This window comes from Lepisma saccharinum, chromosome 9 (genome assembly GCF_977018435.1).
Source record: "Lepisma saccharinum chromosome 9, izLepSacc3.1, whole genome shotgun sequence".
Lineage (NCBI taxonomy): Eukaryota > Metazoa > Arthropoda > Insecta > Zygentoma > Lepismatidae > Lepisma > Lepisma saccharinum.
This window is the reverse complement of record NC_139237.1, coordinates 88,602,503-88,620,666: the sequence shown is the minus strand read 5'-3', so window position 1 is coordinate 88,620,666 and position 18,164 is coordinate 88,602,503. Positions and strand designations below refer to the sequence as shown.

The window sequence follows — 18,164 nt, the reverse complement described above, 5'->3', positions numbered from 1 at the left end:
AAAAAAGAGGTAATCAGAAAAGAGGGGAGGAAATTAGGAAGAAACGTGTATGAAACAGCGAGTATTTGTAGAGGGGGGAAGAGTAATCTTAATAGGGACGAAGGAAATTTGGAAGAAGGGTGGATCAATTTCCTCAAAAAATGGGATAAAGCCTGGAAGATTGAACCCAATATCGGTTTCCACGTCACTCCGGAAGTTATGCAAGCTGCAAGAGAGGAACGTGAATTCACGTTGGATTTGTGACGTAATAAGGGGAAACGAGAAAATTAAGGGGAGGGGAAATATTCCTTGAGAATTGACCTTCATGTGGATAGATAAGCACAGTTGGGTAGGAAAGGCCAAACCTGCAGGTTGCATTGTGATTTATGCAGGTTTTTTAGAATTTTAACTTTTTTAACTTTTTTACCTGTGAATAGGTCTACTGTACAAGTTTTATTAGGGAACGGCTTGGTTTTTACGTACTTCTAATAGCAAAAACTTAATATTTTAAATGTACCCTAACCAACCCTTAACCACAATCCTCATATTACATTTTTGACGCAGTACTATGCCAAGTACTTAGTTTTTATACGAACCTGAGGAAAGAGATAGTCAATCTCTGAAACGTCGTTCTACAATAAGAGCACTATACTCACATACGTAAGTACAATTTTTAACTTTCCTTTTCTATATTCATCATTTTTGAACTTGTGTCCACCATCTTTTGGCTATCAAAGACAAATAAGTAAAGCTACTACATTAAGAACAATATGCCGACCTCCATGCTTCAATGCCAGGGATTCCAGCATGATGTTCTTTGCATATGTTCCTTCATCAATTTTATCATATCATCACTCATCCTTATTTTGAGATGAGCTAAAAGTGGCAGAAAAGTGAAGTAAAATAAACCAAGTCAATGAATCAATATTAACACATTAAACATTATTTACAAAATACATAATCTCTGTAGTTGTAGAATTGGTGGGAAGGTGACATGGACAACCACAGGATTTCTTCCAAGGAAGGATAAGTCAGGCCATGATAAAATTCAAGTATAATTCCCGGTTTTCAAGCCAAACTTTCCAAGGGTCCAAGCACATATTTTTCCTCCATTTTAATCTTACATATTACAGCCTCTCACCACCCACACACACACAAATATAGTAACAATTTAATGGGTCTGTGCGATTCCAGTGTATCCAAAACTTCTAATTCAATGAAACGGCATATATGCTATTTAAAATATTCAATTTAAGGCACGGAGTTTACATTTGCCACTTCATTTACTCAGATTCGAAATACATTTACCAACAAAAGTTACAAATTTTGCAGGATATGGTCTACTAAAGTACGAAAAATTATGAACTGTGAAAGAATTTCAAACTCAAATTTACCTAGTCAACTTCAAGATATATTATCTTGCAATAATCTTCTCCCCTTCGGATAGATTGTTCTGCAAAGGACACTAACAAAGTAAACAGACTGAGAAAATTCAGTTTTATTATCCACGCAGCTTCCTCTTTCCTTCCTCGGTAAAAATGAAAGTTAAACTGTGAAAAACTTGCCTCGGGACATTTTGTAAATATATGAATTCTTTGTATTAATTAAAGTTGCAGTTTTTCACGTCTACAGAGAAAAATTCAAGCAGAATTCACGCATAATTCCCGGAAATAATAATTCATGCATAATTCCCAGAATTCAAGGAATTCCCGTTGAGTAGCCATCCTGAAGGCATTCCTGCTACACCTTCAAAAATCAAGCCTTCAATTTGAAGTTGAAGTTCTGGCAACAACCCTATAGCAACTATCAGTTCCGTATACGAGTAATAAATAGCACAAATTGCTGTGATAGAAATGAAATTATATGTGTGAAGTATGTAACTTTAGGCTGATGTTCATTTTGCAGGGGTACAAGGGGAAGCGGCAAACTGTCAACTACCAGGTTCATTCACTTTGTTTTACGCAATACAAAGTTCAAGGACTGAAACAAAATGCCAACAAAGAAGCTAACAGCCTTTGCACCAGAATCAGCTCAATTTCATTCCCTAAAGCCATGTACAATGCATCTCAGTGTACATGCCTCCCTTCCATATGTCCACGAATAGTGGAAGAAAAGGTTTCAGTTTGTCTCCTGCTCTGGGCCTGGGTGTTCATTGTCATCATCAATTTAATCATCATTCACAAAAAAAAAAAAAGTAAGTTACAATAAGAAAAATACAAATACATCATACACTAGTATTTCAATTTTAAGAAAAGCAATCAAATGTTAATGTGTTAAATACCTGTGCCTCTGGAGTAAGGGCTTCCCTTCAAATTTTGGTGAAACAATCACAGCATTAAATTTTGCCCCACAGCCATCTGATGTGTCTTCTATTTCCTACAAATTAACATAAAAAAGGAAAATACAGAAAAATACTGAACAATGTTTTGACAATGAAGAAATGTCTATATATTAGGCAGGCATAAAACATACATTTAACAATCTTCATGTGATAAGACCTATTATGCTTATAAATTAAATTATTATGAAGAATTTACACTTTTATTATTTCATGTAAAATTCTCGCCATGCAGACAGGGATGTATCATATGCATGAAAAATAAAATCACAATAGTTCACAAGATCAGTGGCAATGCCCGAGTTGCTTCTTTGTAGGGTTGGTTCTGCCTGAACAGACATTTTCAATATCCTGCACAAAAATTCCCTTTCAAACTGCATTTTTGTTTAGACGTAAAAAGTTACAAGTTCAACTTTAGAAGAATACACATAACACTTATTTATGCAAGACACAAATAGATTACCATTTTTCCCCAGCAGTTAGTACATACCTAGTCTGGCCATAAATACTGTTACAAACTTTCGGCTTGGACTGTACATCCGGCACATCATGAACCATGCTTGTGTTAAGTTCACTCCTGACCGTTGTGTGTTCAGCTGTGAAAGAGCAAGCTTGCATCTTCATGTGCTTAGCATGGAGTGGGGCGAATATGAAAACAGAGTAGCCGTATTTGCTCTGCATATGATTGGGAAGTCACTCACAGAGATTTTCCAGCCCCTAAAAATCCCGAAGATCAGCAAAAGATTTGTGTATCAGACAATCCAGAGATTCACCGAGACTGGTAGCATGAAAGAAAGATCGCGGCCAAGAGTTGGTCGACTTCACGCCGTATGAACAGTGGTGGCTGTTCAAGCAGTGGTGGTTCGCACCCGCCGAAATCCTATCCGGAAGGAAGTGATAATGGCACAGGAGCTGAACATTTCACAACAATCAATGTTCAGGGTACTTAATGAAGACCTTGGAATTGGAGCTTACCGGTGGAATACTGGAAATTTCCTGACGTCATAAGTGAAGAAGCAGAGGGAACTGAAATTGAGTCTGCTCCTGCAGCGGTACGTTGCCATGGGCATTGCAGGATTTTCTTCATTGATAAGAATTTGTTCACCACCGAATAAAGTTTTAACTGCCAAAATGAAAGGGTGTATGCTTCCAACTCTCAAGAAGTTTGTGAGAGAGTTCCCAAAAATCTGAGATGTCACCAACCCTCCTGAGTCATGGTTTGGTGGGGGGTGAGCTATGAGAGTTCCACCAGGCATCATTTTTGAGAAAAGGGCTCAAAAGCCGTGCGAAAGTGTATGTGGAGAGTGTCCTGGACCCTCTCGTGACACTATTGAACCAAACAATGTTTCACAATGAATCCTAGATGTTCAAGGAATATTCTGCCCCAGCTCATAAGGCAAGGATGACGCGACGGTGACTGGAGACCAGTGTACGCGATTTCATCTCCACTTTTGATTGGCCATCTGATAGCCATGATCTCAATACCTTGGACTACAAACTGTGCCCAGAGCTAGATGGGACTGTCTGCAAGAAGAGGCACCCTATAATTGAAAGTTAAAAGCACTCCTTGATACCAGCAGGGGCGGACTTTCAAATCAAGACCATCCATGCTGCATTAGATGCCTGGCCAGGGAGACTTTAAGCCTGTGTGACGGCAAAAAGTGTACATTTTGAAAACTGATTGCTGCTATTTGTGTGCAATATATGTAAGTGTAACATACTAAAAGAACATTTAAAAATCTAATACCATATTAAATTTAGGTAAAAATCTGATATTCCCTGGACACTTATAACTTCTTAGTTTTGTCAATTTTTGACATTTGTACTTACCTATCTACTTCACGGAACATTCTTTAAGGTGTATTCACGTTTTTCATCCCGGAATCGGTGGGAAATTTAAACTAAATTTTTGAATCCAAATTTCCCACCGATTCCGGGCTCTGCCCCTGGGGTAATTGACCTATCGCCCCCAACCGCTAACGTGGCCCCGCCTCCGCTCAGGCTCCCCAGCCTTATCTATAGAGTCCCTGTTAAAAGTATGTTAGAAATTGGCCGGAGTCACCTGCCCCCAAATGAGCCCCAAACTTTTAAATTTGAAGAAATCCGTTACATCACACAAAACACCTTCCAGATGTTAGACAATGCTATAGGAACCTATTACCGTAAGTAGTTTCTTCTGTAAAAATGAAGAAATCTGTCCGGGGAATATCAGATTAGTACCTAAATTTATTCACAAAATAGTATGTAACAGTATTTATGGCCAGACCAGGTATACATTTTATTAACAATTTAGAGCATTCACAGAGGTATGCCCATGCCTGGATTTATACATATATGTGAAGGCAAGAAGCAGTGGAATCTCCAAGGGGGAGGGGTTTGTGGATTCATAACACCTCTTAGGCCCAGTATTTCTAAAGATAAACAAAAACAAAAAATCTACGGCAGGAAAATACGGCAAAATAAGGACTGACTACTAAAAAAAAAGATATGCAACCCCTTTGGAAAATCCTGGGCATGCCAGTGGGCAGAGGCTTAACATTGTGATTTCATTTAAAACTCTTGGGACAAGTTACATCAAATGGTTAGCTATATTTTTACCATGTTTCACATATATATATATATCTCATTTTTTAAAAAGCATCTTCCCCCGGTGATGATCCGGGGCTGCAGCCCTTCCCTTCTATCCCCCTAAATCTGGGCGTGAGTACGACAATCTGAGGTATGACATTCTGGTGATTTAATATGCTTTCAGAACATAAAAATTTATCCATCTTTTCACGTAATTCCACCTATGTTAGGAAAAAATACTTTCGGACCAGGGGTAGCCACTTCTAAGGATGATACGGACGCTGCATTGCAATATGCAACCACAAGTGAACAATCATTACATTAACATCTAGGTAAAAGTTTGGTATACCAGAGACACATTAAAATCGGATATTTTGTGTTTCGCATGGTTCGTACTTACCAATTGTGTATTGCGGAACATAGTTCAAGGTGCCATTATGCTTTTTACACGAAACCAAAGACAATTTTTCACATACACAGTGATTTTTTTTTATTCCTTTCTTCGCTTCCGTAACACACGTTATGGCGGGCACATTTTGACTCTCGTTATGGGTATGCGGTAAGAGTCTAGTTTACGTCCTTTTCCTAAGGAATACGTGTCATATATCGTTGGAAAGGTTATTTTATAAGGAATTGAACAAGGTAAATCCCAAGGTGAGGAAAAATTTCCTGGAGGAGAAAATCGAGAAAAACCGATGTTGTCCGGATATGCGTGATTGAACGTACTGAGGACATTTTTCGATGATGAAGCACATATTTAGGGGTGAAATGAGTGCTAATGGAACCTAACCTAACAGGCCTAACCTAACCTCGCAGGCATACCTCGTTCCCGTGAATGGTTAGTGACAGAAAGTGTAAAAAGAAAAACTTACTTACTGTACGGATGCCGGAGCGCCAGCTGTCTGCTAGCACGGTTTTGTAAACGGGCAAGAAGGACGTAAACTAGACTCTAGCCGGGTATGCAGGGTTTCCAATCTTCTTTACCGCAAAGTACCTACTATTGTGTTCGTTACGTGTGAAAATTTTACATTTTGCATGGGTAGCTGGCAGATAGCCCCACGAACCATTAAGCATGGTAGCTGACGGATAGCCCCTCGAACCATTTCCGATAAGGTTAGGATTAGTTTGGTTCGGTTAGGCAAGCATAGTGAAAAAAAAAGGGGTTGGAAACACTGACAGGGGCCTACGTCACCAAACGTATGCAGCATGGAGTTCACGTAGTGAAAGCAATGGCAATTGTGCGTCGGCGAGTTATTTATCTTGAAAAGTACATGATTTCCTGGTCAAATATATTCCACGATGAAAGAAAATACCTCGACGAATGTTGTAAAGCTTGCAGAAACTAATTTTCGTAAGTAGTTTCTTGTGTAAAAATGAAGAAATGTGTCTCCGATATACCGAACTTTTACCAAGTGATGATCCGAGGCTGCAGCCCTTCCCTTCCACCCCGCCCTTAAATCTGGGCGTGAGTACGACAATCGGGGGAATGAAATTCTGGTGATTTAATATGCTTTCAGCACGGAAATATTTCTCCCATATCTTCACCTAATTTCCCCTACGTTAGGAAAAAAAACAACTTTCCGACCAGGGGCGGCCGCTTTTAAGAACGATAAGGACGCCGCATTGCTTGCCGTCTGCAACCACAAGTGAACAATCATTACATTAACATCTATTATAGTTTTCACTTCTGAACTGCAAATATTTCGTTGCCTACAGATCGTTGTTAGTCGGAATTATATTTTTTCCCGCGACAATTGCAGCCCACTGTGCGGGAATACGAAATTTGGTTTTTAAGTGCAGTAACAAATAACGTTAATTTCCAGAGAAAAAAAATATTATCGTTAACTGAACAAACACACTCTTTTGGCTAATCCAGAATACGATTTTCTTCCACTTTTGGCTAATCGCGACAATGATATAAATTTGAAGCGATGGATACTCACAAAGAGCACCCATGCCCAGGTCTGGATTCGAACCCGGGATCATGTAGTAGCGCGCTATGTTAACGCCTCCGCCAGGAGGTTGACTACAAATTCTTGTTGCTTGCAAATGTATCACACATATGCGTTACTCTTATTTCTGTGTTTATATCATCAATGTTTTACATTTTTACATCTATTACTTATAAAATACGTGATTTTGATTAAAGTTCATAGGCATTTAATTTTTAACTTTTCCGGTCACACGAGTCATCCTAAATTGACAACACTTAAGCCTTTCATATTAGGATATTAATTCCTTTGCATTTACAGGATTACTGTTCATTTACTTTATGTTCAATCCAGGCATTTTACGCCTGGACTGTTTGTACTTTACCTTCGTCAAAACTAGTGTAAAGAAACTACTTACTTATTCCTTCCGGCGTTATGCACACGTACCTGTGTTCAGGTGTTCACTCCCTCAAGCCAACAAAGCAGCGTGACGTCTTGATTTCCGCTCGGTGAATACCGTAGCGGTACTTTTTGACCTGAGGGGGTCATGGACGTCACGTGACCTGTGTTTATTTTCATGCGAAACACATATTTAGCTAATGCTCTTTACTTTAAATGCAACCGAATGTTCTGGAGCAAGACAGTAAGAAATTACGTAAGCAGAGAAAACTTTCCTCTGGCAAGGGGCATGCAATGTTAAAAAGGTTAGCAGGAAAAAATAAATAATGAAAAAGCGAATTATTATCGGGAAATAATAGCATGAAAATGTCATGCCGTCTTGGCACAAATATATTTTACTTCTTTGAACTTTCCGCGCGTTTTCTCGTTTCTTTATTTTGCGTCGCTTTTTAACTTATCAGGTTGATCGCGACGACTGGGATAAACTATGAAACAAGCACTGATACATCCATGTGAGGATTCGAATCTAAGCATCGTATTGCGTGGCGCTAATCATTACTACAGAAGTCTTTGTTTCCAGTTTTATCTTTCACTTCAGGTCATTAAGGCAATTTTCTACCCTATGCGCTAATCACCATTAAGGCATGAGCCCACCCAATAATTTGCCTGTGATGATATTTTATTTTAGAAATCAAGTCACTGCGCTTAAGAAAAAATGTTTTATCATTGACAGTTTAGCACAAGGTGTGCATTTATTTCAATATTATCGGAATGGGCACTGCTACCAAAAAGAACCCGCACTATACAAGAGTGTATGAATTTCTCCCCATGTTGCAACTGGAAGCGGTTTTTCAAGTTCATTATTAAGCTACGAGCATTCCCTGACATTCGCTACGAGACTCGGCGGCAAGCGGCCAGGCGTCAGCGATTGTCTTTCCGGTGAACGGGTCCGCGACAGTATGTTTTTTTCGCTCTCTTTTCCTTTCTGTTGACGTTGCAGACTGACGCCAGTATAATCCTCCATCGGGCGTTGTGTTGTGTCGTGTCCTTGTGTTAAAGATTGTGGCTTAATATGGCACCACAAAAGTTTACATTACAACAAAGGATTTATCTTGTCGAGTGTCACTTCGGAAAGAAGAATTGTGGAGAAGTACGACGACGTTTTGCAACGAAATTTCCTGGTGTTCCCGTTCCACATAGGACCACTATATTAAACCTCGTAAAAAGTTTAGAGTAACTGGGTCATTTCTGAATAAAAGTGGAATGAAAAACTCACGTGTACTTACTGAGGAAAAACTCGATGGGATAGGACAAAGGTTAGAACAGTCTCCTCGGAAATCTATCCGCCGCCTCTCACAAGAAACGGGTGTTTCAAAAACCCTCTACGTCCCCCGATTTGTCAGCCTGCGATTTTTATTTATGGGGAAATCTAAAAAAATAAAGTATACAAAGACAATCCGCACACCATCCGTGAGTTAAAAGAGAGTTTTGTACGCGAAATCGGGAGAATTACAGTAGACGAACTTGCACGTGTAAATGCCAATTTCCTTCAGAGATGCCAGGAATGTGTTGCAGCAGAGGGACATCATTTTCAACACCTTCTGTAGTCAAGGTTAGTACACAATATGAAAACTGTAATTTTAATAGCCGATTCTACCGACTTGTCGCGGATCCCGTTCGTCGGGAGAGACTAGAGAAGAAGAAGAAAAGAGGAAGGAGAGAGAGAGAGAGAGAGAGAGAGATATCTCTCTTCTCCTCCTCTTTTTTCTTCTCTGCTTCTTGAAAAGAGGGAGGGAGGAAGAAAAAAGAGAGAAAGAAAGAAAGGGAGAGAGAGAGGAAAGAAAAAGAGAGAGACAGAGAGAGAGGCAGAGGAAAAGAGAAAGAAAAAAGGAAAGAAAGAGAGACTTTCTTCTTTCTCTCTCTCTTGCCCTCCCCCTCTTCTCTTTCTCTTCCCTTGCCCCTCCCTTGGGTAGAAAAGAAGGAAGAGGAGAGAGAGAGAGAGAGAGAGATTGCTCTCTCTTTCTCTCTCTCTCTCTCGCTTCTCTCTTCCCAAGCGCTGACACCGGGCCGCTGTGTCTCGAAGCGAATGTCGGGGAATGCTCTATATACGATGTTTGAAAAACATAAGACTTTTCAGAATCCCATTCATACCCAACTTCAATTTACAGCTAATCAAATGGGAGTTTTCGACTTTTCCGACGACAAACCAAATCTTGAAAGGGTCTGCTTTTCGCCCATGTGTTTTCTATAGTCCATACCAGCTAACTGTAGAGCAGGGCCGCGCATATCGGCAGAGGAGGAGGAGGAATATCGAGTGGTGAAAGCACAGTGTTGCCAACCGTACGGTCCTGACCATACATATACGGATGTTCGGTCCAGACCTTAGTCTGTACGCTAAATGAACAGCTTGTGAAAATTTGCTTTGCAGTTTTATCCCTAATATTTCCCTAAGAAATTCACTAATCGTACGGACCTGGAGACAAAAATACGGTCCGTTTGCCATGTGCGTTCGGTATTATCCTTTTCAAAAGTTTTCAACGCTGGAGGAAATGGGGAAAACTCCCATCGCCGATTACATAATCCCGTATCTCTTACTGTTCATTGGTGGAGTCGTCTTGCATCACTACTTGCGCAGAGACTTGTTCTCGTTCGCCTGGTCTACAGTTAGCTAGTATGGACTGTATGCCATCGGAAGTTTGGTTCCCAAGAGGATAAGTAAAATAATACTCCCATAAGCATAATGCTAAGTTTTCTCCCCCTCCTGCAACCACCCAGAGAACAGACCTCTTTTCCCCCAGCTCGTCCATGGGGGAGGGGCTGTTTAGAACCTCGCACCTGGCTGGAAATTGCCTCGTGCCCTTAAAAGAACTGTCACCACTTAATTACTGGCCGAGTGAAAAAATATACCATAAAATTTTGATACATCTCCATAATTAAACTTTCCTGTGTTCTGTATTATTTACACTTCATAACCAGGATCAGGATTGATAGGGAATAAAACCCCTTGAAATAGACAGGGAAAAAGGCCCCAAAATATACAAACTAGGCACCAAATGCACGGCCACGAAAATAGGCAGCTGTGCAGAATTGTGCCACATATGGGAAAAGCAAAGTGAGAGCAGGACAAAAGTCGCAGGTTCCCTCTCACTGTTTGGCAATGTCAACCGGGCTGAGTTGTCTCGTTTGAGTATCAGACCGATCTCTCTCTGGGTCACTTGTGTGTCATCCCTGACATTTTGAGCGAATTACAAAGACCAACTCTAGAACGAGATCTTTCTTTCTCCTAAACCTCCGAACGCACGGGGTTGTGCTCCAACGTGGCAACAGTGCCAACTTCTGCCACCCACCTAATTTGATGAACATTGACAGTTTTTCACTATTTTCTTGTTTAGGCACTGAAAAGATTCTAAATTGGCATTTACGAGGGTCACTATTTATATTTTGAACCTAACAATGAAAAAAACAGGAATTTGGCATTGAAAACTGCTTTATTGTTTTTCGAAGTATTCTCCTTTATGGTCAATACACTTTTGCATTCGTTCGAACCATTTGTCAAAGCAGTTTTTCCAATCTTCTTGGGACACCTCCATAATATGGTTTTTGAACGCATCAACGGCGTCTTCCGCCGACGAAAATCGTTGTCCACGCAATTTATTCTTGACGTTCGGGAACAAGAAGAAGTCATTGGGTGCCAAATCAGGACTGTACGGCGGATGACCCATCAATTCGATTTTTTGACTGTTCATAAAGTCGGTTGTTAGACGAGATGTGTGACAGCTGGCATTGTCTTGATGAAGAATGATCCGACGGCGTTGTTTGTTTTCCGTATTTGACCGAAGACCTCTGGGAAACAAATTGTTGTGTACCATTCAGAGTTGACCGTTCTAAAGGCACAGTTGCCACATGACCAGTTTTCCCGAAAAAACAGGCGACCATTTGTTTCGATGTGCTTCGAGCGCGAACAACTTTTGTTGGGTTGGGTTCATCTTGAAACACCCATACAGTCGACTGCTGTTTACGTTCCGGCTCATATGCATATATCCATGATTCGTCACCTGTTACAATCTTGTATACGTCTTTTGAAGCATCACGGTTGTATTTATTGAGCATTTGTTTGCACCAATTGACGCGAGCGTCTCTTTGAGTTTTTGTCAAATTGTGTGGGATCTAACGAGAACATACCTTTCTCACAGCTAAATGATCATGTAATATTTTATATATGCTGGTGGAACTAATGCCTATGGTTGCCTCAATCTCACAGTATGTCACATGACGATCTTGCAGTATTAGGTTTTGCACAGCATCAATGTTTTCTTGAACAACAACTGATTTTGGACGACCTTCGCGAATCTCGTCGGTGAGCGAATGGCGGCCACGATTAAATTCGTTATACCAGCGTTTCACAGTGGCAAAGGATGGGGCTTCATCGCCAAATGTGGAAGTAAGTTGATCGATGCACTCTTCTCTTGATAATCCACGTCGAAAATCGTAAGTAATCATCGCACGAAAATGTTCACGAGTTAATTCCATTTTATTGTTGTCGCACAATCTCCAAGGCAACATAAACAACACAAATGAAGCTATTGACAAAACATTTGAAGTACGTTATGGTCAATAATGCGAGACGATTCCGTGCAAACGTCACGCCTAACTTCAATCAGTGCTGCCAAGGCTCAAAATATAAATAGTGACTCTCGTATGAGTGAAATGGGCAACAAGAGACAGCAAAAAAGTGTATCCTTTTCAGAAATTGGCTGCAACCGATTTCAAACCCAATACCCTACATTTTCTCGATGGAAAACAAAAAAGAAAATGCAATCTCAAGGTGCACAGTGGGTTCTTTTCACTAAATACTTCTACAGCCAGCAACACATGATGTATCTGTCATGCACAACCTCTTTAATGAATGAGGGATTACGGCTTTGCTGTTTCTTTCAGTGGACATGTAAACAGATGTTAAGCAATCTGATTAGTTGAAGTAATTTCCAGTCACCTATAATGCACTCTGATTGGCTATTACTAAACAGAGGCACCATCCTGCCTATCATTAATTTTCATGAGTCAAGTACTCCTTTGATTTCTCTGAATGAGTTCAATGGGAAGAGTATGTGGAAAAGATAGGAAAGAATAAAGGGAAAACAATGCCGGAAGTCCGAAAAGTAGCCTTGGACCGAAAAGTGTACAGCAAGTGGATGATGGAACCTGATGCTTAAAAGGAAGAAGGGGTTGGAAAAGAAGAAGAAGAATCAAGTACTCGACTGCAACTTTTATACTTTTCATGAACAACCATTAATCATTAGACCAATCATGCAAATCTGTGTGTGATATGCTTTCACTGTTGGCTAGACATTTGCAGTAGTTTAATGGCATACATAGCCACGAGACTGGAAATATCTAGACGAAAGCGAAAGCAAACAATATGAAGGAAGACTTGATTGCTATATTAGTAGTCTAAGCAAATTGATTGATTGACTTGCTTTACTTTACTTCGCTTTTTGTGCTACTTTTGGCTAATTTGCGAAGATAGGGATGAGTGATGACATGATGAATGAACACTGACAAACATCCGTGCCCAGGCCGGGATTCGAACCTGGGACCCCTGGCATCGTAGCACAATGTGCTAACTTCTCAGCCATGGCCGGCAAATTCTAAGCAAATGTAATTTATCACAATTTGAAATATCATAGCGGTTTCTTGAAACAAGAGGATTTCAAAATGGCTTCACTGGTGTCAGCTAAAGGTCCAGCCAAGCATTAAAAGACAACAGCCAAGACAGATCAGGTTATTTTACGCTGCATGAACCAATTTTTATTAAGCCTATCAAATGTTGTCTTTATAGGCCCATAAGTTTCCGAGATGGTGATGGCTAACTTAACATACCATCACATAAATAAAAATAATAATAATAATAAAAAGCCCTCCACTGATCAGAACCCTACAAGTATGATTAAACGTGTTTTTTTTTTCAGCTGCACAAACTAACATGTTTGATAATAAAGGTGTAAAGTGCTACCCTGTGCTTACCACAACGCTATGAAGGTGTATAGGGGGTGTGGGGGTAATGCCCCACACTTTCTTGATCCGGTCGTGAGTGGGTGTGATGCAATCAGCATCACATCCCTAACTGCTTTTACCCACCAGGGTTTCCCCCAGCTACCCATGTCATTCGACGCTGGATGGGTGCCGGGGCCGCTTCCAACGTTAGAAAAGTTCCCGGATTTGAACCGGCCGGGGATCGAACCCTGGACCTTTAGCATGGTAGTCAGACGCGTTACCGACTGAGCCACCACGGCCACATGTTTGATAATATTTGCATTATAGATAGACTGATTGATTTGGTTTATTTTACATTGCTTTCCCCCCCACTTTTGGCTAATCGTAAAGATAGGAATGGGTGATAATATGATAAAATTGTTGAAGGGATGCTCACAAAGAACACCCAGACCACTCCACCAAGGAGGTCAGTTTTTGCATTATAGACATTAGACAGGGTAATTTGCTCCAGGGTTTCGAACATTTATAGTACAAGAACTATAACACATGCAGAAAAAAGGTGCATATCACTGGATAAAGATTTTACCCAAGTTTGCACTCGTAATAGGCTTCATCACATAATTGTAGATTTAACCGTTAGGAGGCAATATTGCACAGTTAACGCAAACGCAGCATGCACTGATGAACACAAAGCGTTCTGCATCTTAGAATTTGCTAAATGTGAGTCGGTTGTGACGGTACAATAGAGACTTTGTACAAAATATTGAACGGAAGTACCTAAATACAACACAATTCATTCATTCTTAGTTTTGGACTTTTAACCACTTAGTTAAAAACTAAGAATGAATGAATCACCCCTGATCAGCTACAAAGAAGACAATTCGTGTGTGGTACAACAAGTTCAAGGAGATGGACTGTCTGTGCGATGCAAAACAAACAGGCCAGGTGGGATTGATGTCTGCCATGTTAGCAGGGGTGTACATCTGTAAGGTATATACTAAACTTGGAGAGGGATACTTTATGTACTGATATGCACCTAATTTCTGTATAAACATTCGAAACCCCAAAAGAGGGAATTAGGAATCACCATGTACATTTCAATTGGAGAGAAGGGGGTACTGTATAATTACTTTTGTCCCATTTCAAATGCAGACATTTCACTAAAGGAATTCTGGAATCACATTTGTCACAGGTACATGTTGACATATTAACTGCACGTACATGTGACTCTGTAATCCAACGGCAGCAGCAGTAAACTATATAAAAGAAACTAATATATTTCAAACCAACTGAACACATTTATTCATGGCACAAAAATACATCTATAAACATACCACCAAATGATATAGAATATGTACTCCAAAAAATAATTAATCTAAATAAATTCAATTCATACAATACATAACATCACTGAAATATTCAATTACTCAACCTTTCAGAAATAGCAACATGTATAAGAAACCATACATCATCTCCCAAAAAAATAAAAGTATAAGAAAATCATGTGTGTACCCTAGTCACCGGACAATCCCTCTCTGAGTAAAAGTTCAACAACATAAATGCAAGAGTAGCATAAAAAACAACTTTACAACAAATATTTGTACACATTCTCTCATAGTTACACATGCATAGATGCTTGTTTGTAAATAAGAACATGATTCTTCCACTACAGAAACAGACCCCACTAACAATCTTATGAAAACTTTTAGGTCATATTATGAAATTAAAAAAATAATCTGTGCTGTCATTGGTCCCTGAATTATTACTATTATTCAGACAGTTTCAGGACTAGCTGTGTACAGAAGATGTTCATAAATCTATATATATATATAAAAAAAACTTTCAACAAGTTTTTTAAAAAATAGCAGCACAATTAAGCAAAGCTGTTGTACAGTTTTAACAGTGGGTGTCCATAAAATTTTGCTACTTATAAAATATGAAATTACAGCCAACTTACTGCAAATACTTTATATCATGCTACAGGAACTCACACTTGTCGATGCTAAGTATGAGTTCCTGAAGTACTCGTGAGTTTACAAGTTCTGAAGTACTTGTGAGTTTACAAGTTCACACCTGTTTGCATGAACTTGATTGATGAAGCTTGCTTTGCAACTCACACATGTACACAAGAGTACTCTTTCACCAATATAGCAGGCCTACCAGGCCTACTTTGTATAATGAAAATCATGACGATATGACATTGAATCTATACGTGTTAAGGCATACTGTACCGACATAACTGCAATTACTTTGGTTGGGTTGTTATACATTATGCTCGGTAGAGAAATATACCAATGCATTAAGCAAGGTAGTTTCTCTATCCACATGAAAGACTGCAAGTGTCTTAGGGAGTGTATAATAAACTTCAATCCAATAACCTAGTGAACACTTGTAAAACTGCAGTACAAGCTTGAATTTCAATGTGAGCATGTTAAGAGGTGTACGTCTGTTTAGTGCTAAGTTACTTGCTTCAACATTTACATGTTCTCAAGCAAACAGCAGTCTAAACCCATCATACTGTAATGTCTTGCTATTTAATGACAAGCCTGATTTTGGGCTTGCGACTCAAGAAAGACTTGTCTTTCCCATGCCGAACATGGGGTTTTCTGAGGAATTATAAACCAGTCCTGGAACTCTCTGAACATATCTTTAAAAAAAAACACTCAGAATACAAATTATAGTATGTAACACCACAAAAGAAAAGGCACATTCAATATTTTGTATTCTGGCAAGACCTGGAAAATCTGATAACATACAAATAGATATGAATTTTAAGAAGCTACCATTCAGAAACGTTAATTCATTTTTACTTTCTCTGCTGTACATGTAAACTGCAAATAATGGAAGAACATAAGAAATGCAATGAAATGCATGCATGAATAAACAGATATTAGAAGTGGATAAAGATCTGGATATCTTGTTGGGGGATGGAGGACCAAGCTACATGCAATTAAGGCTGCATAACCTATAAGAGAGACAACAAATAATATTTTTATAATTGTAACAAACAATGGTGGCTGTACAATAAGGTCCTCCTGATTTGTCTTCCTTGCCGTTCGAAAACCATACGGTTTATGTTTAGGAGACGGGGAGGATTTTTTACCAAATTCTACCGTTAACGAAACAAATGCTACATAAAAAACAGTTAACGCCACAAATGGCAAAAGAAGTTCATCTTTTAAAAGAAGAGGGGCCATGCTTAATGTGGATGTGATTAAGAACCAGAAACAAAGAAAAGGATAATAGGAAAATAACAAGCACACAGGTGCCGCAACTAATAATATGCTTTTCTCGTGCACTTGGAATGAAAGGAGAAAGAATGTTAAGGATGAATTCACCAACGCTAAGAGAAATCTTTGGTAGGTTGGTTTCAGAAGTAAATTTACGCTACTTGGAAGAATTCCTACAAACGTGCAACATAGACATATTTTGGCCATTGTAATGTTTGTGAAAATATTTTTCAGCTTCACGAGGACATTAACGCTGCACCAGACATTGGCCACCTTGTCTTCAAACACGCCTCTTGCGAGAGGGAACAACCTATGGACGACCTGAAAGAAAATGCTTTTGTTTTGCACAAACGGGAACCACACAACCAGAAAAGTTATTGCAACAACCAACCCCAGCTTCAACAACTTTAAGAAACTCTTGAAAACTGTCTTCTGTTTGAAACAAAGCCCCAACAAGTAACAAAAATATGGCATCGCATGGTACAATTCCATCTGTTTATAATTTAAGGCAAGGCAGTAGAATATGCACCCGACAACTTCCCATCCTTTGCCTAAAGCTGTCGCAGAGGCTACCATCAGCCCCAACGACACATTATTATACTGGAAATGGCCATAATCAATCAATACCAAACCAGGGTAGAGAAGCATTATAATTATGCCCAAGGGTATGTTGTCCCGCAGTTTACTGGTAACTTGTTTCGACTTCCTGTACTTGGAATCAGTTCCTGAAAACCACCAAACAACACTCGGAATGTACACAAGGAGATCAGCAGCAAGTACGGTGAATCTCATAAATAGTTTATGACTGAGGCTCTCGTATCCACGAGACATCTTCAGTCTCACGTAAGCTGGATCAACGTGTTGAGCAACAGCACCACATACGTAACTATGATATGCAGTAAGAGGTGGATAATCTAGGCCCCAGTACATCAGATCATTGTCAGTCGTGTTACGGTACCAGTCTTCGACGGGTAAATTATATGTGATCTCCATCCAATGCCTCTGAGCTTCGTAATCGCCAAACATAGGGGACTTTCCTGCCCCCGAGTATGGATACAGGGACACTCCCCATCGCAATAAAAGTGCTAAGAAAACCGCTAGGCAGATCCCTCCTGCGACACTCTCAGCCATTTTGTACTCTGGTACCGCAATTACTACGGAGAAATTTTATGTCTTCTTGCGTGGAACAGTAACTTGAATTATTATGGAAACCTCAGACTGCCCATGATGCTCTGCTACATGTTCCATGTCTTGTAAGGTATCTGGTAACAAGAGAAAGAACACGCATTACCAGGTAAGTTGGGATACAAGGAATACCTCATGCTCTATTAAACCCATAATATACAATTTTACAAGATTCTCAATCGTATTAACTATTGGAACATTTAAATTCTGATGAACATGTGCCAGAAGTTCATAACATAAGTAACACTATAATTAAAAAGAGATACACACCAAATCTGTCATCGTGATGCAATTGAAAGTGTGATAGCTAGTGATCGAGATTGTTTGGGGCCACACTTCATGGCATGGTTAAAAGCACAGGGTAAAGATTAACTATTTTTTTTGCTAGCGCTGTTGAGTTTGTAATCTATTTCCATGTTTAGTATTTTACATCACTTATCTCGCTAACTACATTAAGGCAATGGCGAGATAAATGAAGAGCATTTTGGCCATTTCGAAGTTCATTAAGAAAATAGGTTATCAGAAGCTATACTGCAGATA

The 18,164-nt window shown here is 39.6% G+C and overlaps 2 protein-coding genes across 2 annotated transcripts in view; both read right to left on the bottom strand.

The window, feature by feature from the left end:
* The window catches only part of Mvk (Mevalonate kinase), a 33,487-nt gene that overhangs the window by 6,500 nt on the left and 8,823 nt on the right, over positions 1-18,164 (bottom strand). The window contains exon 2 of the mRNA XM_083128570.1: positions 2,261-2,355. Within this exon, the coding sequence (XP_082984696.1) occupies positions 2,261-2,355 (95 nt within the window). The remainder of the gene's footprint in view (positions 1-2,260; positions 2,356-18,164) is intronic.
* gny (ALG6 alpha-1,3-glucosyltransferase garnysstan) lies at positions 14,488-17,696 on the bottom strand. The gene has a single exon (XM_083128569.1). It carries the CDS (start codon positions 17,568-17,570, stop codon positions 16,005-16,007), a length of 1,566 nt encoding a protein of 521 aa, XP_082984695.1. The 5' UTR covers positions 17,571-17,696; the 3' UTR covers positions 14,488-16,004.

Excerpts from the sequence above, each read along its gene's own strand:
- gny (XM_083128569.1), bottom strand. The coding sequence starts at position 17,570 with ATGGCTGAGAGTGTCGCAGGAGGGATCTGCCTAGCGGTTTTCTTAGCA.